Source organism: Lathyrus oleraceus, chromosome 7 (assembly GCF_024323335.1).
Source record: "Lathyrus oleraceus cultivar Zhongwan6 chromosome 7, CAAS_Psat_ZW6_1.0, whole genome shotgun sequence".
Classification (NCBI taxonomy): Eukaryota; Viridiplantae; Streptophyta; class Magnoliopsida; order Fabales; family Fabaceae; genus Lathyrus; species Lathyrus oleraceus.
Window position 1 is genome coordinate 237,382,672 of NC_066585.1, and position 23,923 is coordinate 237,406,594.

A 23,923-nucleotide genomic window follows, 5' to 3' on the forward strand; every position below is an offset into this window, starting at 1 on the left:
GGTCAACTTCCAAGAACCATAACTTGCTAAATTTTTATGATATGAAGGTCATCCAAGTTTGATGAAAATTTTAAATATGGATTCTCCAACTTTTATTCTTTGATAAATGGAAAAACTACTTGCAAGGGCATGTGGCAAGAGGAAACATTATAGGTCATTTTGGGCCATTACCATTGAACCAACAATTTTCCTCAACTTCTAAAATCCATGACTCCCTCATGCAAGAATCAAATGGTGTCAATTATTTTACCAAATTTAATAGAAATGAAAGAGCTATAACTTTGGTGAAGAAACCATTTTCATTTGAAGCTCATAGCAAAAGTTATTCAAGGTGGAAGAAGTGGTCATTTGACTTGGAAAAGTGTTTAACATCAAAGTTTTTCCCCCTGATGTCACATTTCTAAATCATCCAAGATCATTTCATTTGGACAAAAATTGTGGGACTTGCGCATGGTTCCTTTGTTGGGTTTGTTTTGGCAACTTTTTTGCATTCAAATGATTAACTTCTTTTGCATGCTTCCATGTGATGACTTCAATACCAAATGTGCATGAATTGGAAGTGGATTGCATCATTTGTTGGGCCTAATTCAATGCCCATGCACCCATGCACAAATGTTTCTATTTTTGACAATTTTTTGTATGGTGCAAAACTGATTTCCAGAGCCTATAAATACAAGTGCATTGCTTTAAGAATAATACACAGACCCTGCCCAAGCCTTGCCAAGCCATCTCGAAACCCTACTCTATAGAATTACTTTAAGATTTCTTTGAAATCAGGTTTGAATTTCTTCTTCTGTTTTAGGATTCAAACTCCAAGGGTTCATTTCCATTTCCATCTCAACTGATCACTGTAAGCATAAGGAGGAAGAACCAAGTGGATTCACATTAGGATCAAGCCAAATCACTGCTATCCGAAGGTGATTTAAAACTTCAAGCCTTCGATTCTCACTCAATTCTCCTTTATTCTCTTTGATTATTGGTTGTCTAAAGTCCTACCAATGTAGGCAACAAGATTAGGTTGCTTAGAGATCAAATTGAAGCAACTCAGATCGTGCACCTCAAAATTCAATTCCTCATATCTCTTAATATATTTGGAATTGGACAAAATTGAGGTCAGGTTCGAGCTCTTGAGCTTTTTCTCTTTAAAATAGTGTCCTTACTTTTCATTTTCTGAATGGTTGAGGGCGGACCTGTCCGGTGAGGTCCACCAGAGAAGACAACCGGAGCTAGGGCTCCGGTGATATGTTGGCGTGTCTCCAGTCATCTGATTTGTTTAAATTGTTTTAATCTTGACCGCTCCTTCTGATTACCACTCGTACATACGCGTTGGCTGTGGAGTATGATGAATCATACACGCTTGGTCATCAGATTTGCCACCTCAATTAATGAGGGAGATCTGATGACCATCATTTTTTTTATATTTTCTATTTTAATTCTGATTTTTCATTTAATCCCTTTATTTTGTTTAATTCACGTAAATGTCATTTTTAATCCAAAAAATATGGGACTTTCACCAAAAATCTTTAAATATTTTCCTTTTCCATATTTTGAATTAAAATCTTTTTTTTGGGTTAATTATGATATTTTTCATGAATTAAATGATTTTTGACTTATTTTAAATATTTTTAAAATACTTCTGGCTTTCCAAAAATAATGAAATTTTTTGTCTAAGGTCCTTGGACCTTGTTTGACCTAGGATAAATCTCTTGGCCATTTATTTGGTATTTTGAAGGGATTTGAGGTTTTTTCCATTTTAAAATGCATTTTAATTCATTTTTAATTTGACTTTTAATTGAATAATTGCTTGAAAATTATGTTGAGCCATTTTTGTGGTCTTTTGATGTTTAACTTTCTTTTTGACCTTGATCATGGTTGATTTGACTTTTGTTTGACCAATACTATTGGATTTAGGGGATTGATGAAATGTACATTTCATCTCCCAAAATGAATGGATAGTATTGATCAGATGAGATTCCTCCTATGATCAATTTGGGTTTCTATTTCCCCTTTCCTCTTTATTTTCATCCCTATTCTTCCTCAATCCACCATTTACCAATGAAATCTCTTCATGTCTAATGCTAGTTGATTCATCAATTACCTTGTGTCAGATGAATCAACATGAGCTAGATTGAGATAGGTCCTCCCCCCATTTCTTTTAGGGTGTGGTATGTTTTAGGAGTTTGGTTCTTTGTACCAAATCTCTAACTTGCATTAACACCTATATTTTTATTGCCCGACCTCAGATAGTTATGACTTCTACATAAGTTCAATTACGATTGCTTAACATAGAGCTAAATTTGATCAAGAAGGCATAACATTCTAGTAAGTGAAATTGTAAGTCTCTCATTCTTCATGGCATTGTGTAAAGACTTGAAATTTGTTCCTTTCATGAGAGCTAGTGGCATACTTGTTGATTTATCCAAGTTGGAGCCCTTCTCATGGATGCTGTCTTGGTTCAAGGATTCATACTTTTGAATGAATGGTTGAGTATTCTCCAAATAATGATTTAATAATTAAAACTCTTCACTAACATTTGATTGACATTTTATTAATTTTGCTTTTACTTTCAAGTCTTTTACTTAATGCAATTTAAATTTCAGTTTATTTATCATTCATCTGACATTTACATTTCATGCATATTGTTTATGCTTCAGTCCTTTTCACTTTGCTCACTTAAGCAATATCTTGTGATTGTATATATTGTTTGCTTGTTTTTGTTTGTGGTCTTAGGACCTTAAAATACCTAATAACAACAAAAACCCTAAAAACCTCTTGGTGGACTATTGGACCCTAAAATACCTATGCTTTGAGGACTTGGCCAATGCCACTATCTAAGACTGAGCTATCCTTGCCTATACCTTTCATCTGATGCAAGACTTTGAGTGACTTTGACTCATCTTCCACTTTGACTTGGTGCTTACTTGTTATACTATTATTATTATTATTGATGTCTGATGTTTGTTCTAAGTTGACCAAGGGACATTTTCATATGATGCATTAGAAGAAATTGAAAACTGCTAGCTATTGGATTGCTTGCTTGGATGTTCTGACTATCTTTATTTGATGCCATGGCCTTCATATAATTTCTTGGATATTTCTTATTCTTGTTGCCTACTAAAAGTCCAAAGGAAAATGGGTTTCTGTATGACATTCTTGTCTGTTGGATTGCATCCCATTGGTCAGATCTTTTCAACTCTCAACTTTTAATTTTTGTCTAGGATAGTCCCTTCATCTCCTCCCACTTATTAAATTTCAAAATCTCTCCCTCTTTTTAAAAACATTCTTTGTTTGTGTTTTCTAACTTAGACATGTTTTAATCATTAGAAACTTTGGCCTTATGGAAATGATTTTTAAAATCTTTTCTTAATCAAATTTGTAAATGAACTTAACTATATTGACTTTAATTTCAAAAAAAAAAAACTAACAACCCCGTTCAAAACTTTGACCTTTTGTGCCTTCTTGTCAAACTTTTGTTAAAAGAAGTTCACCAACTTTCTTTGAAATATTTACCATGAACTACGAGGTTTTGATCCCCCATTTTTATGTTGGTACCTAGGCATTAGATCGAAGGTCTTGTCAAATGCGAAAATATAATTAATGAATTCTTTTCTCATCCCCTCGTTCCATTTTTTATCAAACACCATTTATATCAAATCACTTGCACATATAAAAGGGCTCCTTAGGAGTAGCTAGGACACTTTGGATGCTAACACCTTCCCTCTATGTAACCAACCCCCTTACTTGTAATCTTTGGCATTTTATTAGTTTTGATTTGAAAACTTCTTATCTTTTGGGTTTTGTTCGTAATTTTTCCCTTTTCATTTGGAAACAATAAAAGTGCGGTGGCGAATCTGGTTTTATTGACGTCAAGTTTATCCGTAGCTTGATGGTCATGTATTTACCGCTATAGAAATTAAGTGGTGACTATGCTGGGGAGTAGTCCTCAGTGGGTTTAGCCTACTTTTGTGTGTGTATATATTTGTATATTTGATGTTGTTTGTATATATTGTTGTGTGATGCTCTGTCTGTTGTGCTTGGTGATCTCTGAGTGGTGAGATAAGTTCAAACCCAAATTTGAGTGCAATCTAAGATAGGAGGGTGGTATAGTCATGTTGACTTTGAAGGAGTAGTCCTGAAAAAGTTGGCATGATATCCCCCAGTTAGTGGAGACCTCTTTGGAGTTACTGATGTCAAACGAGTAAGTCATGGATAGACATTACTTTCTCTAAATATGGGGTCTGAGAAGCTGAGGACTGTAGAACATTTAACCCAATTTGGCCTATTTAGGACGTAATGTAGAGACTGTACAAGTGTAGACTTAATAACAAGTGTTACATGATACTACACACAGACGAGTTTCTCCTAAGAATACAATGGGTTGATGAGCCAGTCATCCTAACCTGTAGTATCTTATAGATGGGATTAAGACTCTGGGAAATTTTGTAGAACATGATCTACATGTTTTTCCCCCTTTGTACACTCATTTGGGATGGTTCTTAACCCGACTCCATGCTCGTGACTCACAACAAACCCTTTGATTCTTGGTTGATCTGATCAAGTCTTCTCTATGTCAATGGAACTTGGGTGTTGATAAGGTGAAAGCCATAATCCACCAAAGTGGATGATTGATCTTGATGATGACTTGATCCATCCCTTGACCTTTGTTTGTGTTTGCCTTGTGTGTGATTGTTGCATTCATGCATACATGCGCATGATAACATTCATCACAGAAAATAAATTTCAAGGAACTAAGGTCTTGTTTGCAAATATTTTCAGACCATGGATTATGGACGAAGGAACACTAAGAAGTACAGTTTCACATGTCTTGATTTAAAAGAGTTAAGGAAGTTATCATCCTTTGTATTAGATCCCTTGGACTTCAAGCAACGTCATGTGAAGATCTTGTCTGTATTATCTACTGATGTGGTTGAAGGACTTCTGAGTGTTTTGGTTCAGTTTTATGACCCTCTTTATTAGTGTTTCTCTTTTCCCGACTATCAGCTTGTGCCCATGTTGGAGGAGTATGCCCATCTCTTGGGTATACCCGTATCTAACAAGGTACCTTTCAGTGGATTGGAGGACATCCCGAGATCTCATGTCATAGTTGAAGCTCTCCATCTGAAGAAATTTGAGATTGATGCTCATTTGGTGAAGAAGGGAGGAATTCTTGGTTCGACTTATGAGTTTATCATGGGTAGGGCTACTGTTTTTGCTCAAGCCAATAGCATGGATGCTTTTGAAGCTATCTTGGTATTACTCATCTATGGTCTGGTTTTGTTCCCTAACATTGACAGTTTTGTTGATGTTAACACCATTAGAATTTTCTTTATTGGGAATCCTGTTCCGACTCTGTTGGGTGACATGTATTTCTCTTTGCATTTGAGGAGTTATAAAGGTGGTGGGACTATTGTATTCTGTGTTCCTCTCCTGTACAAGTGGGTTATTTCGCACTTGCCTCAGAAGACTGCTTTTGTGGAGAACCGACAATGTCTACGGTGGTCCTAGAGACTTACATCTCTCACTAATGATGATATTGTTTGGTATGATTCTATATTGGGTAGCTTAGACATCATTAACAGGTATGGTGAGTTCTCTAATGTGCATCTCATTGACACACAAGGAAGAATCAAATACAACCCAACATTGGCCCGTCGACAACTTGGGTTCCCCTTGAGAGATAAGCCTAATAACATTCAGTTAGAGGGTCTATTTTATCAAGAGGGTAAATATCCCCAACTTTTGAAGAGCAGAATGGTGCGTGCTAGGCACAATGTGCATATGAAAGGAAGGTTTGAGCTTCGTCCATGCAACTATTTATCTTTGGAAGCTTACACTCTCTGGATGAAGAAGAGAGCTTTGGAACTCAAGATGTTATACACTTGTCAGAGACCTATGTCTATGGTTGTGGTTGAGCCATTAACTCTGATCAGGAAAATAACAAGTGTATTATTTTGTCGATGTAGTGATAATATGGATGTTTCCCAATGATCGATCTCGAGGATTGCACAACAAAATATGTGTAAATTGTTACTCAATTGAACAAAACTAATAGTTGGGGTTTTGTAAAAATCATTGTAAGAGAAAATAAAATAGAACAAATATTTTCACAGTTTATAATAATATGCCAATGATGGTGTGTGAAAATCTCCTGTAATGACTCTTGAGTGTGTATCTCTTTAAAAATGAAAATTGTTTTAATTACCGGATCTTAAGATTGTTTCCCCCTAAGACCTCGGAGGGAAACCTTTGGTATTCAATATAACCTCTAAGTCCTTCGGTGATTATGATGAAACGAAGGAATTTCAATTTAACAAGAATAACCCGGTAACCATAGGGTATCCCTAGTCCTAGGTGATATCTACTATGGTTTCACTGTATAAATTTTTTAACAATTGTAATCCTGCTAATTGTTAACCATACATCAATCTTGATTTTTTTGATAAAGAAAGCATTACACACATTACATAGTGAAATTAACAACAAATAACATGTATTAAGGAAATTATAACTTCATAGTCATTACACGATCAATTCAGGGATACCCCCTGGCATTTGGGGGTTTATCCTCTCATATTATTCAAATAAGATACAAAATAAAAATGAGACATTACAAAAGTATGGGAATTCCGTTGATCTTCAATCGCATCGGCTCTTGAAGGATCTTTGTTCTTTGCCGCTTTTGACCGCTTCAATATTTATCGTCTCCAATTTCTGATTGTAAAAAAAAGTCCCTTCTCCATCTTCAAAAAACCCCTAAATAGTTCCTGATGACTAATTTGATGTAGCAAAAGTCCAAAATGCCCTCCGGGATCAGCCGTGCCAAAATACAGCAAAAATTGAAAAATGATGTGTCCAAGCCAACACTGGCCGTGTCAGGCAACACGAGAGGCCATGTTGGCTGTCTGGTGAAGAGGTCTTGACACGCCCCTCCAGGGAGGCTGACACAGGCACCTGTGTCAGCTCCCTATTTTCTTCTTCTAGATTTCCTCTCCTGACACGGCCCGTGTTGGGCAACACGGGTGGCTGTGTCAGGACTACTGTGTTGCCCAATTTCCTCTTCCGATGGGCTTGGAACGTCCGATTCACTTGTCTATCCCTTTGGTACTCTTGCTTACACCTGAAACCAGTAGAACTACCACAAAGGGACATAAAATGGAGTATAACGATGCAAACCAAATATAATCAACAATTTGAAATAACAATGCAAAACATCTAATTTACTAAACAGAACGATAAAACAAGTAGACTAATATGTTACCAACTTCGTGAAAAGGTGCTGAATGAGTGTTAGAAAACAAGTAGAATTGGAGACTGATCACAACCCCAAACTTATCTCCTTGCTTGTCCTCAAGTGATGCTTTATACATCAGGACGGTCACCCCCAAATTCTGCATCCACAATGCTACTATGATCTTTCGCGATTCCCTGTTCACTTTTCATTCACTATTTTACTCTTTCCCGACTTCCGACTTCCACTACACTTTCACATTGACGCATCTTTTGTCCTTTAGCTTTTCACACTCTCACCAAATCTCTCGGGATCAAAGTGTTTGCACTCAAGAAAAACAGAGCATGCAAAGTCAACTCTTAGGTTTGAAACACAGATACTTTCATAACAAAAACACACAACACACACTATTCGAGGGCTTTTTGGGTTGTAAAGGGGATAAGGTGTAGGGTGGAGAATTAAAAAGGGGAAATATTAGGGGTTCAAGCTCAGAGTCTGTGTTGCTACCCTTGTAACTGTGTTCAATCTTTTAATCAGGGGGTATTCCTTTTGGGCATTGTTCTTATTGGAATTCATTGGCTCTTTTTTTATTGCTCTTTTGAGCACGCTTTTTGCCAACCTCAATTCTTCTAGATAAGTGCTTCATGATACTTCTCATAATATTTTTTCATTTCTCTTTTTTCTCTTTGAAGTTTCGTACTTTTCTCATTTTTCTGCACTTATCTACTTTTTATCGGTGTCCCAAAATTTTGATGAAACCCCAAACTTAGGCTTTTCCACAGATCTGGGGTAAACAACACTTATCTAAGCAAGGTGTGGTAGTGTATGGGCTTACTGTTATATACAGTGGTTAAATAACAAAAAAAAGGAAATATGGCTCAACTTGGGTGAACGAAGGGTAATAATGACGGGTTAGCTGGAAAGGCTCAGGGTTAAAATAAAATAAAAACAATGCCTCAGTGTGTACAAGTGTGTTATGAAATTCCAGTATCTCTTATGCAAACCCAAAGAGATAGAGACATACTTGGAAAGCTCTCATGGTGACAAGTGTTTGGCTTTTTGTAGTCTTCATCGTGTTTGGTATAGCTTGCAGGCTTCCAAGATACCTCTCAGTGTGATGTAGCTTCATCTTTGCTTTGGTTACAGAGTACTCGTAAGAAGTCCAGTGATAGAGAGTCGCGCCCGATTGTTCGGATCAGTAGCATCAACTTTCGGGGGTTTCCAGAAGAGCAAGTAGAAGAGTGTGTCTTTCATTCAATCGCTCCAAGCTCATTATTCATCCGGCACAAATGTCCTTTATCTGCAACGCACAGAATACCACACAACTAATTATTTTAAACACACATAATCAAATGCTGAAAAATACTAAGAACAAAAATAAAAAATAATAACCCCCCCCCCCACACGCACACACTTGAACTAAACATTGTCTGCAATGTTTAATCCAAGATAGAGAGGGACTCACACAGGTTCACTGCGGTGGCAGAAATTGCAACATCAATTGTTGCATCATCGCATGCATCTCCTCCATAAGAGCCCCTTGACGGGATTGCTCTAGGCCTTGCTCTTCCTCTTGTGGGTCACTTGCAACAAATGGGTCAACATTGTGCTCGCCCATATCATCTTGGACGGCACACTCATATAGCCAATTGGCCGTGTTGGAAATGCTAATTCGTGCAGGGTCAGGAAGAGCCATATTAAACTGACCAGAACTCATTAAAGCATAATAATTAGAAATTTGTGATATCATACCTTGCTTAACCAATGCGTTCATGTCCAATTTATGCTTACCTACCACCGGCGTCTCATTAAGTGTAGCAGGGTCATATCCGAAATGGTGGGCAATCTGTGTGATGATGCCCCCTATAGAAATTCCCCCTTGGGCTGCTCTCCCCACTCGACCTAGTTAATCCGCTGCAAATGCTGCAACGCTCCCAGCAACTCGGTTTGCCATGGCAAACAAAAAGAAGAGCTCCCTCTAGGTAGCCACACCTGTACTATCACCCCTACCAAAAAGCGTGAAAGCCAACACTTTTTGGGCATACTTGAAACAAGGGTTCTGAATGCCATATGCTTTCACCCCTTTAGCCACATAAATTGATCGTCCCGTAATGGCCATCCAAAGTGTTTTAGCATCAAAACAATCTGGTACGGCTCCGGTGCCATATAGGGGTAGGCGGATAATTTCACCCAGCTGCTCCACTGTCAACTCGTGGTCAACATTATATAACCTGAAAGTCATCATTCCTCCAAAGTACATCGTTGTACCTGTCCAACCTTTTTTCAACTTGAACTCAATGGTGCTCAAGAATTCTAAAGTGGTGCGCTCATAGGTAGGCGCTTCACAATGCACAAACTCAAGCATGCCGAGGACATGGAACATCCTATCCAATTCTTTTGAAAGACCCAATTGAAATAAAGTATCGGAGCATAGGTACCTTGTCAGAGTTATTTTCCGTTTGACGTGAGAAGAGTACCTCCGTTCATGCTCCGGGTTATCGAAGATGATATCGTGCGAATTTGGATGACGGATGGTCCATTTCCGAGGACGAGATGATTCCGCTTCTATTTGCTTCCCCTTGGAAATTCACTTCGGCGACATTATTGATTCCTGCAACAAAAATTTATAACCCAAAAATAAAGAATGGAAAAAGGAAAAACGATTACCGTAGCCTTGTATAGGATGAAGAGTAGAGAAACTTTTGTGAAGGGTGTCGGCAATTTGGACGGAGTAGAGTGGCAAAGTTGAGAGCTTTTTGGTAGTGAGGCTATGGAGAAAGTTGAATAACAATGGAGCAAGGAGAAATATTTGTTGAAAATGGGAGAGAGAAGGTGAGAAAATCAGATTTAATGGGTTAATTTAGGGTAGAATGAGTATAAGTGGTGGAAAATCCGGGTGGGATCTGTAAGACCCTAATTTTGACCCTAAGATCCCTCATGCAATTTCATCATAAGCATTAGCATTGGGATCATACCTTGGCATCCTCCTTACCCCTCTTTCATTGGGTTTGTTTTGGAAGAGACCACCGAGCACTATGTGATTGTATCATACTTGTATATTATCATTTTACTAACCAAAATACCAAAAATATGTCTTTGCATTTGCCTAACTCTTTTCTAGATAAGACATGATCCCATTGATTTATCAAGTTTATATCTAGGGTTTGAGACCCTCATGACAAAGAACACAACCATGAATTGATCCAAGAATGGTTATGAGCATCATATATGAGTTCCATTTATTCCTACATGATATATTGATCAGGTGTTCTTCAAGAGTTTGGAAGTTATGTGCCTTGGACACCCTAGTTTGACTGGGTATCTTGAGTAACTTCTCCAACAAGCTATCTCACTAATTGATCAAATTTCTTAAGGAACACTTCAAAATTCATCATCTTATGCATATATTATCAACCATGAGCCAAGAAAGTAAAGATAATTAAAGGTTAGCAAGTTGGTTGATGGTGGTTGGACAAATGAATTCATCTGATCAAAACTGGGTCTCTCTAGACCCTATCTTCTACAATTTTCACCATATGAAAATGAATCCAAGAGAAAAGTTACTCTAAGTGATATTCCAAACAACTTTCATGTTTAGACCTAGAGCTAGGTTTTCTTGGAAAGTCATTTTCTATGTTGAAACATTATAGGTCATTTTGTCTAAACCCTAATTTGAAAGTCAACTTCCCAAGGCCATAACTTGCTCAATGTTTATGAGATGAAAGATTTCCAAGTTGCACAATCAAATTCAATATGTCTAATTCAACTTTGATGTTTTGAGTGAAAGCAAATTCAACTTTTATGAGCATGTGATATAAGGATACATTATAGGTCACTTTTTGACCTATACCATTGAACAAGTGATTTTTCCAAACTTCAAAAAAGAATAACCCTATCCTTTTAAATCCAAATGACATGAAATTGGTGGCCATTTTTAAGGTCTTTGAAATAGCTACAACTTTCATGAAGACACTTTTCTCATTTGAAGCTCACATAAAAATTAAGCAAGGTGGAATATTGAAGTATATAGCTTGGCACTTAGTAAATTTTTCAACAAGTTGAAATTTCCAAAATTCCACCTCAAAATTCTCCATGTTCTAAGCTCTAAATGAAAAAGTGTTCAACATCAAACTTGTTCCCCTTGAGCCAATCTTTCCAAAGAATCCAAGTTCATGCATTTTGGACAAATATTGCTAGGTATGCGCATGGCTTTAACAGGGCTGCATCATTGGAAAGAATCAATTGTACAAACTTCAGTCCACAATGCCTTGCCATTCAAGCTTCATTCAGGCTTCAATTTGAATCATTTTTGGACCTTAATGCATTGCATCATAGGCCAATACATGCCCATTCACTCGTGCCATCCACATTACCAATTTTGGACAGATTTTTGAAGTGTGCAGATATCATTCCCTTTGGCTATAAATAGAATGCTAATGAGCTCATTTGAATCCCACTTTGCGCGCAAGCTTTGCCCCCCATTGAAACCCTCTCATTCTAAAGGAAAACCTGAGAAATTTCAATTTGAGATTTGAGTTTGAATCTCAACTGTTGGAGATTCAAGAACTCCAGGATCCAAAGCCTTGCAACCTCTCCAATCACTTCCTATTAGCTTCTCAAGTGTGATCAGATCGTGTTTGAAGCAAGCAACATCAAGAACTGTATAGCATTGAAGGAAATTTTTAGAAAACTTCATCTCTTCGATTCTCACTTAATTCTACTCAATTCTCTTGGATCTTTAATTGTCTGAAGTCCTACCAATGTAGGCAAGAAGATTGAGTTGCTTAAAGGTCAAATCAAAGCAACTCAACTGACACACCTCAAAATTCAATTCCTCATATCTTTCTATATATGTGGAATTAGTCAAAATTGAGGCCAGATTCGTGCTCTACGCCATTTTTTTATTTCAGATCATGTCCTCCTTTTTTATTTTGGTGATGGTTGAGGGTGGACCAGTCCGGTGAGGTCCACCGGAGAAGAAGACCGGAGTTACAGCTCAGGCGATGTGTTGGCATCTCTCCAGACCATAAGATCCATTTCAAATGTTTTAATTTCACGCGTTGGTTCTGATTACCATCCCTGCAGCGCATTGACTAGTGTCCATTGTGGAACGCGCGCCGAGGACCACTTGATCTGCCACCTGAGTTAATGAGGGAGATCAAGTGGTCCACGTTTTTTGCTATTTTCTGATTTTTATTTTAATCCTTTTATTTTCATTAATTCATATTAATTTTAATATTGATCAAAAAAATATGAGAGTTTCACCAAAAATTTTCAAATAATTTTCTTATTCATATTTTGAATTAAAATTATTTTTTGGATCATTATTAATATTTTTCATGATTTAATTGATTATTTTTAATTGTTTAAAAATACTTTTAAGTCTTTAAAAATTCTGAAATTTTTTCTCCAAGGTCCTTTGACCTTGTTTGACTTGTGATAAATCTCACGGCCATTTCTTTGGTGTTTTTGATGAGGTTTTAGGAATTTGACAAACCATATTTAATTTAAATGTATTATTTTAGACTTTTTAATTTGAATAAATATCAATTAATTGTGATGCTTTGTTAGAGTTTGACTCTTGTTGTTAGGCCTTGGTCAAGGTTGATTTAACTTTGTCAAGTTAATATCATTGGATTTAGGGGATTGATGGAATGTACATTCCATCTCCCAAAATGAATGGATGATATTAATTTGGTAAAAGTCCTCCTTCGACTAATATGAGTTTTGATCCATTCCCTTCCCTCTTCATCTCATTCCCCTTCTTTATGCATTCTCTCATTTGGCCTATGATATCTCAAAGTCCTAAGGCTAGTTGATTGAAACATCAACATAAGTATGGATGAGATTAGACCACCTCTTTTGCATATCCTTTTAGTGTGTGGTATATTTCATGAGCATAGTCCATTATACTATGTTTCAAACATGCATTAACACCAAAATTATATTGCCCAACCTCAAATAGTTGTGACTTCTACATAAGTCCAATTACGATTGTTTGACATAGCGCTAAATTTGTGACACAAAAGGCAAATCATTCTAGTTAATGAGATTGTAAGTCTCCCCTGTTTCATGGTATTGTGTGGAAACTTGGCCTTTTTTGCTTCCTTTGGAAGATGTCTTGGCTCAAGGATCCATGCTTGTCATAAGTGGGTTGAGTGTTCTCCAAAGAATGACTTAAAAATGAAAAGCAAAAGAAAAACAATACTAACTTCTAACTCATTAACAACTAAGTTTTAATTTCAAGCCATTTACTTTAATGTCATTTAATTTTAGTCTTAATTCATTTGCAATTATTCATACCATTATAATTGTTCATGTTAATGCAATTTTCACTTTGTCCACTTGGACCATATTGTGTGATATATTCCATTTTGTGTATACTTTGTTTGTTTATGTAGTCTTTAACCATTAATGTACATAATAACAACAAAAATCCTAAAAATCTTTTGTGTGGACTGTTGACTTGATCTTGGACAAATGGACTTAGAATTTTGGCAACATTCCCATGCTAAAGGATTTGGCCAGTGCCAACTTTTTGTGAAACCAAGGACTTGCAATTTGAAACTTCATCTGATACATCATTTAAGATCCCTTTGAGTTCATCTGCAACATGATCATTGTGAAGCTGTTATTTTGAACCTGTGACTTGTGGAAATCATCTGTTACATGGGCTAATTTGAAGAAGATCATGGAGTGGATAAGCTTGGATATGGATATCTTTATTTGATGCCTTGCTATTTAAGATAATATAATTGTGCATTTGTGTGTTGCTTGATTCTAAATGTCCAAGGGAATCTGGGTTTCTATTGACATTCTTTTTCTATTTGATTGCTACCCATTGGTCAGATCTTTTCAACCCTTAACTTTTAATTTTGTGCATAGGATTAATCTCTTCATCTTCTCCCCATTTCTTAAATTTCAAAATCTCTCCCTCCCTTTTTAAAATCTTCTTTGATTGAACTTATTTTGTTCTAAACTTTGACCACTTTGTAAAAAGATAGAAACTTTGGCCTTATGCCATTGCATTTTCAAACTTCTTTTCTTAAATCAAATTTGTAAATAAACTTAACTATACTTGACTTAAACTTTCAGAAAAGCCAAAAAGAACTAACTCATTCAAACCATTTTTAGGCCTTTGTGCCTTTCAAATTTAATTTTGTTAAAAGCGATGCATCCACATTGGAATTTGTAGCACGAACTACGAGGTTTTAATTCCTCATTTTTATGTTGGTACGTAGGCCAAGTCCGAAGGTCTTGTCAAACACAAAAATATAATTAATAAATTCTTTTCTCATCCCCCATTCTATTTGTTTGTAAACACCATTTTTGTACCAAATACATATGCGCACAAAAAGGGCTCCCTAGGAGTACCTAGGACACTTTGGATGCTAACACCTTCCCTCTGTGTAACCAACCCCCTTACCTGTAATCTCTGACATTTTATTAGATTTGATTTGAAAAATTCTTACTCTTAGGTTTTGTTCGTACTTTTTCCCTTTTCCCTTGGAAATAATAAAAGCGTGGTGGCGACTCTTGTTATTTGATATCTAGCTTATCCATAACTTGATGATCATGAATTTACCGCTACAGAAATTAAGTGGCGACTCTGCTGGGGAGTAGTCTCCAATGGGTTTAGCCTACTTTTTCTGGGTATATATTTGTATATATGTGATGTTTTGTATATATGTATGTGTGATATAATCTTCTTGTTGTGCTTGGTGATCTCTGAGTGGTGAGATAAGTTCTAACCCGAACTTGAGTGCAATTAAGATAGGAGGATGGTATAGTCATGTTCGACTTGTGTGGAGTAGTCCTTAACAAGTTGGCTTAAGATCCATCTGCTCAGAGGAGACCCTTTTGGTTTTGGAAATGTCACACAAGTATTTATGGTTAGGCATTACTATCTCTAATTTGGGTCCGAGAAGCTGAGGACCGTAGAACATTTACCCACTCTTGGCCTATTTAGGACGTAGTGCAGAGACTGTTCAGGTGTAGACTTGATAATTGTTGTTACGCGATACTACACTCAAACGAGTTTCTCTTAAGAATACTATAGGTCGATGATTCAGTAATCTTAACCTGTAATATCCGATAGATGAAATTAAGACTCTGGGAACTTTTTAGAACATGACCTATAGGTTTTTATCCTTAGTTCACTCCTTTGGGATGGTTCTTACCCAGACTCCATGCTCGTGATTTACAACAAACCCTTGATTCTTGGTTGATCCAATCAAGTCTTGTCAATATCAATGGAACTTGGGTGTTGATAAGGTGTAAACCATAATCCACCAAAATGGATGATTGATCTTTACAATGACTTGATTCATCCCTTGACCTTTGTTTGTTTGCCTTGCGTGTGATCCCTTATTTGTGATTGTTGGATTCATGTGCATCATAACATTCATCACATGAAAATTTCAAGGAAATGAGGTATTGTTTGCAAATATTTTTAGACCATGGATTGTGGACGAAGGACCACTAAGAAGTATAGTTTCAGATGTCCCGACTTGAAACAGTTAAGGAAGCTAGCATCTTTTGTATAAGATCCCTTGGACTTCAAACAACACCATGGGAAGCTTCTGTCCATCTTGTCTGCCGATGTGGTTGAAGGACTTTTGAGTGTATTGGTGCAGTTCTATGATCCTCTCTATCGCTGTTTCACTTTCCTAGATTTTGAGCTTGTGCCTACCTTGGAGGAGTATTCGCATCTTTTGGGGATACATGTTTCTAGTAGAGTACCTTTAAGTGGATTGGAGGAGATTCCCCGATCTAATCTTATTGTTGAAGCTCTTCACTTGAATAAGTATGAGATAGAGGCTCATTGGGTGAAGAAATGAGGATTGTTTGGGTTGCCATATGATTTCCTCATCAAGGAAGCTACTGCTTTTGCTCAAGCTGGTAGTGTGGACGCTTTTGAAGCTATCTTTGTGTTGCTCATTTATGGATTAGCTTTGTTCCTTAACATTGACGATTTTGTTGATGTTAACGCCATTAGACTTTTCTTGATTGGGAATCCTATGCCTACTTTGTTGGGTGATATGTATTTCTCTTTGCATCTAAGGAATTCTAAGGGTGGTGGAACTATTGTCTATTTCATTCCTCTTTTATACAAGTGGTTTATTTCGCACTTGCCTCAGACACCTGCTTTTGTGGAGAACAAACAATGTCTACGGTGGTCTCAGAGACTTATGTTTCTCACTAATGATGATATAGTTTGGTATGATCCGACTTTGAGCAGTTTGGAGATTATTGATAGTTGTGGTGAATTCTCTAATGTGCCTCTCATTGGTACATAAGGAGGAATTAACTACAACCCTGCTTTGGCTCGTCGTTAGCTTGGGTTCCCCTTGCGAGATAAACTTAATAACACTTTGTAGAAGGTCTTTTCTATTAAGAGCGTAAAGATCCCCAACATTTGAAGCAGAAGATTGTGCATGCTTGGCATAACGTGCATAGGAAAGGAAGATTCGAGCTTGGTCCGTGCAATTGTGTAGCTTTGGAAGCTTATACTCTTTGGGTTAAGAAGAGAGCTTTGGAGTTGAAGATTCCCTATCCTCGTGAAAGACCTATGCCAAAAGGAGGCAAGTGCAAAATAAACAACTTGTACAGAAGAGGAATACAACAGACAATCGTTCCACCACCCTTAGAGTTCCTTAGATGCAAATACAAATACATATCACCCAACAAAGTAGGTACATGATTCCCAATCAAGAAAAGTCTAATGGCGTTAACATCAACAAAACCGTCAATGTTAGGTACATTATTTTTAATTGTTTAAAAATACTTTTAAGTCTTTAAAAATTCTGAAATTTTTTCTCCAAGGTCATTTGGCCTTGTTTGACCTATGATAAATTTAATGGCCATTTCTTTGGTGTTTTGATGAGGTTTTAGGAATTTGACAAACCATTTTTAATTTAAACGTACTATTTTAGACTTTCTAATTTGAATAAATGCCAATTAATTATGTTGACCAATTGTGATGATTTGTTTGAGTTTGACTCTTGTTGTTGGGCCTTGGTCAAGGTTGATTTGACTTTGTCAAGTTAATATCATTGGATTTAGGGTATTGATGGAATGTACATTCCATCTCCCAAAATTAATGGATGATATTTATTTGGTAAAAGTCCTCCTTTGACCAATTTGGGTTTTGATCCATTCCCCCCCCCCCCCCCTCTTCATCTCATTCCCCTTCTTTATGCATTCATCTCATTTGGCCAGTGATATCTCAATGTCCTAGGGCTAGTTGTTTGAAAAATCAACCTAAGTATGGATGAGATTAGGCCATCTCTTTTGCATATCCTTTTTGTGTGTGGTATGTTTCATGAGCATAGGCCATTATACTATGTCTCTAACATGTATTAACACCAAAATTCTATTGCCCGATCTCAAATAGTTGTGACTTCTACATAAGTCCATTTACGAACATAGCGCTAAATTTGTGACACAGAAGGCATATCATTCTAGTTAGTGAGATTGTAAGTCTCCCCTCTTTCATGGTATTGTGTGGAAACTTGGCCTTTTTTTCTTCCTTTGGAAGATGTCTTGGCTCAAGGATCCATGCTTGTGATAAGTGGGTTGAGTGTTCTCCAAAGAATGACTTAAAAATGAAAAGCAAAAGCAAAACAATACTAACTTGTAACTCATTAACAACTAACCTTTAATTTCAAGCCATTTACTTTAATGTCATTTAATTTTAGTCTTTATTCATTTACCATTATTAATACCATTGTAATTGTTTATGTTAATGCAATTTTCACTTTGTCCACTTGGACCATATTGTGTGATATATTCCATTTTGTGTATACTTTGTTTGTTTGTGTGGTTTTTGACCATTAATGTACATAATAACAACAAAAATCCTGAAAATCTTTTGTGTGGACTGTTGACTTGATCTTGGACAAATGGACTTAGAACTTAGGAAACATTCCTATGCTAAAGGACTTGGCCAGTGCCAACTTTCTGTGAAACTAAGGGCTTGCAATTTGAAACTTCATCTGATACATCATTCAAGATCCCTTTGAGGTGTGCAACATGATCATTGTGAAGCTGTTATTTTGAACCTGTGACTTGTGGAAATCATCTGTTACATGGGCTAATTTGAAGAAGATCGTGGAGTGGCTAAGCTTGGATGTGGCTATCTTTATTTGATTCCTTTCTCTTCAAGATAATATAATTGTGCATTTGTGTGTTGCTTGATTCTAAATGTCCAAGGAAATTTGGATTTCTATTGACATTCTTGTCTATTGGATTTCTACCCATTGGTCAGATCTTTTTAACCCTTAACTTTCAATTTTGTGCATAGGATTATTCTCTTCATCTTCTCCCCATTTCTTAAATTTCAAAATATCTCCCTCCCTTTTTAAAATCTTCTTTGATTGGACTTATTTTATTCTAAACTTTGACCATTTTGTAAAAAGATAGAAACTTTGGCCTTATGCCATTGCATTTTCACACTTCTTTTCTTCAATCAAATTTGTAAATAAAATTAACTATACTTGACTTAAACATTCAGAAAAGTTAAAAAGAACTAACTCATTCAAACCATTTTTAGGCTTTTGTGTCTTTCAAACTTAATTTTGTTAAAAGCAATGCATCCACTTTTGAATTTGTATCACGAACCACGAGGTTTTGATCCCTCATTTTTATGTTGGTACATAGGCACAAGTCCGAAGGTCTTGTCAAACACAAAAATATAATTAATGAATTCTTTTCTTATCCCCCCATTCTATTTGTTTGTAAACATCATTTTTGTACCAAATACATATGCGCACAAAAAGGGCTCCCTAGGAGTACCTATGACACTTTGGGTGCTAACACCTTCCCTCTGTGTAACCAACCCCCTTACCTGTAATCTCTGACATTTTATTAGTTTTGATTTGAAAACTTCTTACTTTTAGATTTTGTTCGTACTTTTTCCCTTTTCCCTTGGAAACAATAAAGGCGCGGTGGCAACTCTTGTTATTTGATGTCTAGCTTATCAATAGCTTGATGATCATAAATTTACCGCTATAGGGTCCACCAAATCACCAAATCCATAATTTGAAAAAATATGGTCGTTGGGCCTGACAGGGGCCGTGTTAGCTGACACGGGCGACTGTGTCAAGCAACTGCTTTTTTGCTTCTCCTCCAGTAGAGCTGACACGGGTCGTGTCAGTTGAGATAGGCGGCCGTGTCATCCCACTGGAAAAACTCTCTTCCCAAGCTCCTTGCCTGACACGGGTCGTGTCAGGTGACACGGGTTCCCGTGTCAGGGCCCTGTTTTTTCCAAAAAAATGCTGATTTTATTCTCTGTTTTCCTGTTCTCTGGTATCCAACTGTCTTTTATGAGTTTAGCTCAAACCTCTTCTTCTGCACCAATCACTGAAATAATTAGAATAAAACCATGTGGGTTGCCTCCCACGAAGCGCTGCGTATAACATCGCATAGCTCGACGGTCGTCTATCTCATCCTTGGAGAAGAACATTATCGATCAGACCACTTTCCTGCCCCTTGTAGTAGTGCTTCACCCTTTGTCCGTTCACCTTAAATGTATCCCCATTACTTGGATTTTTAAGTTCTATTGATCCATGGGAAAACACTTTGTGAACAAAAAACGGACCCGACCACCTAGATTTCAACTTTCCTAGAAAGAGCTTTAATCTGGAGTTGAACAAGAGCACCAGTTGTCCCTCGATAAACTCCTTTCTCAGCAACTTCTGATCGTGCCATTTCTTTGTCTTTTCTTTGTAGAGTTTGGCATTCTCATAAGCTTGACTCCGAAACTCTTCTAACTCTTGAAGCCGAAGGATTCGGGACTCATCCACTTTAGCCAGATCATAATTCAAGAGTTTGGGTGCCTAAAACGCTTTGTGCTCCAACTCTTGTGGCAAGTGACAAGCTTTACCATAAACCAACTGATAAGGAGACATACCTATGGGCATTTTGAAAGACGTCCCGTATGCCCATAGTGCATCTTCTAACTTCACTGCCCAATCTTTCCTAGATGTGCATACCGTCTTTTCCAAGATTTGCTTTATCTTCCTGTTGGAAACTTCGACCTGACTACTCGTTTGAGGGTGATACGGAGTGGCGATCTTGTGTTTAACATTATATTTCTTCAGCAGATTCTCCATCAATTTGTTCAAAAAGTGAGTACCTTCATCGCTAATAAGTGCTCTCAGCACCCCAAATCTCGAAAAGATATTGTTCTTCAGAAATGTCACAACCACTTTAGAGTCATTGGTGGGCAATGCCACTGCTTCCACCCACTTTGATACGTAGTCTACTGCTACCAAGATGTAATTTTTTCCAAAGGACGGTGGAAATGTCCCAATGAAGTATATTCTCTAGACATCAAACAATTCAACCTCCAACATCATGTTTTGCGGCATTTGATTATTCTTAGAAATATTCCCCGTTCTTTGACATCTACCGCATTCTTTGACGATGTCTTGGGCATCTTTGAACAATATGGGCCAATATACACCTGACTGAAGAACTTTGGCCGTTGTTCGGTCACCACTGATGTGTCCTCCATAATTCGAGTCATGACAAGCTCTAACTACATCCCTTTGTTCCTCCTCCGAGATGCATCTTCTGATCAGCCCATCCAATCCTCTCTTGTATAGGAATGGGTCATCCCACAAGTAAAACCTGCAATCATGAACAAACGTTTTCTTTTTGTTAGAGTCAAAATCATTGGGGATTACACCCCCACCTAATAATTCGCGTAGTCTGCGAACCACGGGATACCGATAATAGCGAGGATGTGTTCATCAACGAACTTATCCTTTATCGGTCTCTTTTCTTCTGTTTCTTCAATTGGTGACATTCAGGATAGATGATCCGCCACTGTGTTTTCACACCCCCTTTTGTCCTGGATCTCAACATCAAATTCTTGGAGGAGTAAGATCCACATGAGAAGCCTCGGCTTAGAGTCTTGTTTAGCAAACAAATATTTCCAAGCGGCATCGTCCGTATACACGACAACCTTCTATCCTAACAAGTATTGCCTGAATTTGTCAAATGCATAAACCACGACCAATAACTCTTTCTTAGTGGTTGCATAGTTCATTTGTGCAAGGTTCAACACATGACTAGCATAGTAAATGACATGTAATAACTTCTCTCTTCTTTGTCCTAGGACTACCCCTACAGCAATATCACTAGCATCACACATGATCTCAAACGGAAGAGACCAATCGGGGGCAATAACAATGGGTTCTAAAATCAATTTTCTCTTCAATGTCTCAAAGGCCATGGTGCATTCTTTGTCGAACACAAATGCCTTATCCTTAACCAATAGAGTGGTCAGTGATTTTGCGATTTTTGAGAAATCTCTTATGAACCTGCGGTAAAAACCTGCGTTGCCTAAGAAACTCTTGATACCCTTCTCATTAACAGGAGGTGGAAGTTTAGATATCACTTCCACTTTTGCTTGGTCAACTTCAATTCCCTTGTAGGAAGTTTTGTGACCCAATACTATCCCTTCTCGCACCATGAAGTGACATTTCTCCCAGTTCATAATTAATTTTTTTTTTGTGGCACCTGTATAAAACAAGAGAGAGATTAGCTAAGAAGTTATCAAATGAGGATCCAAAGACCGAGAAGTCACCTATGAATACTTCCATATGCTTTTTGAGCATGACAGAGAAAATGGAAGTCATGCATCGTTGGAAGGTGGTTGGAGCATTACACAACCCGAATGTCATTCTTTGGTAAGAAAATACACCATACGGTCATGTGAATGTTATCTTTTCTTGGTCTTTCGGAGTGACAACAATCTGATTATACTCAGAGTATCCATCTAGAAAACAATAGTAATCATGTCCGACTAACCTTTCCAACATCTGGTCAATAAATGGCAAAGGGAAATGGTCCTTCCTAGTTGTTGTGTTCAACCTTCTGTAGTCAATGCAAACGCGCCACCCGGTAATTGTCCGAGTAGGAATTAACTCATTTTTTTCATTCCTTATTACGGTGGGGACCCTTTCTTAGGGACAACATGCACCAGGCTCACCCAAGGGCTGCCAGAAATAGGATATATAAGACCTGCGTCTAACAATTTCACCACCTCTTTCTGAACTACCTCCTTCATTGCAGGATTGAGTCTTCTTTGCGGTTGGACTACCGGTTTGTGGTCTTTTTCCATGATAATTTTATGCATGCACACAGTAGGGCTAATACATTTCAAATCTTCAATTGCCCATCCAATAGCATTTTTGTACTTTTTTAGGACTTAGATGAGCTTTTCTTCTTGGATATTCTGTAGGCTCGAGTTTATGATAGAAGGACATTTTCCTTCAGGATCGAAAAAGACATATTTAAGATTCTCAGGAAGTTGTTTCAACTCCGTTCCCTTATTTAACTCTTCATCCGCCTCACTAGATTGAGGTAGGGGTAAATCCTCCCACCGGTGTGGTCGAGATCCTTTCCACGGAGATTGTGTGTCTGACAATGCTAGCACTTCAGATTCACCGTTGTTCACTTCTTTATCACTATTGAAAATGGACAAACTCAACACTCTTTCCAAAGGTAACTGTGGTGCATTCAAAGGACTATCATATGTCATCACCTGATCCAGAACCTCTATAGTATGACTGGTACAAATATCATCCTTGTACCTCATGGTGTTTCGAACATCAATTTTCAATTCCTCATCATAAACCTTCAAAGTCATGGTTCCTGCTTCTATGTTTATCAAGCACCTTTCCGTTTCTAAAAAGGCTCTCCCAAGAATGAGAGGGATCTCTTCATCTTCCAACATTTCAAGAATTATAAAATCCACCGGAAATACAAACATGTCAATTTTCACCAGAACATCTTCAAAAATACCATACGGTTTCTTGATCAAATGATCGACGAATTGGAGTGTCATCCTGGTATCTTGCACAACCCCTATACCAAGCTTCTTGTAAATGGATAAAGACATGAGACTTACACTAGCTCCCAGATCAATAAGATCTTTGTTGAACGACCTATCTCCAATAGTACAAGGGATGTTGACAGCTCCTCGATCTTTCTTCTTTATCGGAATCTTCATACCCTGCAAAATAGCACTACAAGTTTCGGTTAGAATAATCAGGTTGGTGTCGGCGGTACGCCTCTTCGAAATGATGTCCTTCATGAACTTGGCATACATAGGAGTTTGTTCAAGTTCCTCCAACAGAGGAATGTTAATCTCCAGCTTCTTGAACAACTCTAAGAATTTTTCAAAGTTTTTCTTATGTTGTCCCTTTTTCTTATTTCTAGTGGGGAAGGGAAGCTTAACAACCGGCTTAGGCTCAATGACTGTTTCTTTCATAATAGGTTTCGGTACTACCACTTCTTCCCTCACAACTTCATTTTCTTTGATCTAAAGATCTACTTCGATCAATTGATCTTCCTCTTCATCCACCTGCTCGACTACTTCATCAGATTTACCACTTCTTGTTGTCACATCGCTCACATTATTATGCTCTATAGGATTTATCATAGTTGCACTAGGTAAAGCACCTTGTGCTTGAGAACTCGAAGCTAATTGCTGAGCAATTTGACCCATTTGGACTTCAAGATTCTTTATGGATGTTGTGGTGTTTTTCTGATTGTTCCGGGTTTCTTCTTGAAATTGAAAATTATGAGTTGCCATTCTTTCAATTGCAATTTCCCAGTAAGCTTTCTTAGGGGCTTGTTGCTACTGTTGTTGTTGATATTGAGTTTGGTACTGACCATGTT

At 37.4% G+C, this 23,923-nt stretch overlaps 2 protein-coding genes across 2 annotated transcripts; both read right to left on the reverse strand.

Annotated features, from left to right (window-relative positions):
- Positions 1 to 19,674: 19,674 nt before the first annotated feature.
- Positions 19,675 to 21,710, reverse strand: LOC127103157 (uncharacterized). The gene is made up of 4 exons (XM_051040435.1): positions 21,223 to 21,710; positions 20,695 to 20,863; positions 20,142 to 20,556; positions 19,675 to 20,033 (listed from the first exon to the last, which is right to left on the reverse strand). The coding sequence occupies exons 1-4, from the start codon at positions 21,708 to 21,710 to the stop codon at positions 19,675 to 19,677; spliced, it is 1,431 nt and encodes a 476-aa protein (XP_050896392.1).
- A 738-nt stretch (positions 21,711 to 22,448) lies between these two features.
- LOC127103158 (uncharacterized) lies at positions 22,449 to 23,513 on the reverse strand. Its single transcript, XM_051040436.1, has one exon. The coding sequence runs from the start codon at positions 23,511 to 23,513 to the stop codon at positions 22,449 to 22,451; it is 1,065 nt and encodes a 354-aa protein (XP_050896393.1).
- Between the last annotated feature and the right edge of the window lie 410 nt (positions 23,514 to 23,923).

What these genes read in the sequence shown, in the direction of transcription:
- LOC127103158 (XM_051040436.1), bottom strand. Translation starts at nt 23,513, where the DNA reads ATGAAAGAAACAGTCATTGAGCCTAAGCCGGTTGTTAAGCTTCCCTTC.
- LOC127103157 (XM_051040435.1), bottom strand. Translation starts at nt 21,710, where the DNA reads ATGGTGCGAGAAGGGATAGTATTGGGTCACAAAACTTCCTACAAGGGA. An exon ending in TATGCATTTGACAAATTCAG is followed by an intron (nt 20,864 to 21,222) that starts GCAATACTTGTT and finishes TCATGATTGCAG; the next exon opens with GTTTTACTTGTGGGATGACC. An exon ending in CCAAAGTTCTTCAGTCAGGT is followed by an intron (nt 20,557 to 20,694) that starts GTATATTGGCCC and finishes TTTGATGTCTAG; the next exon opens with AGAATATACTTCATTGGGAC.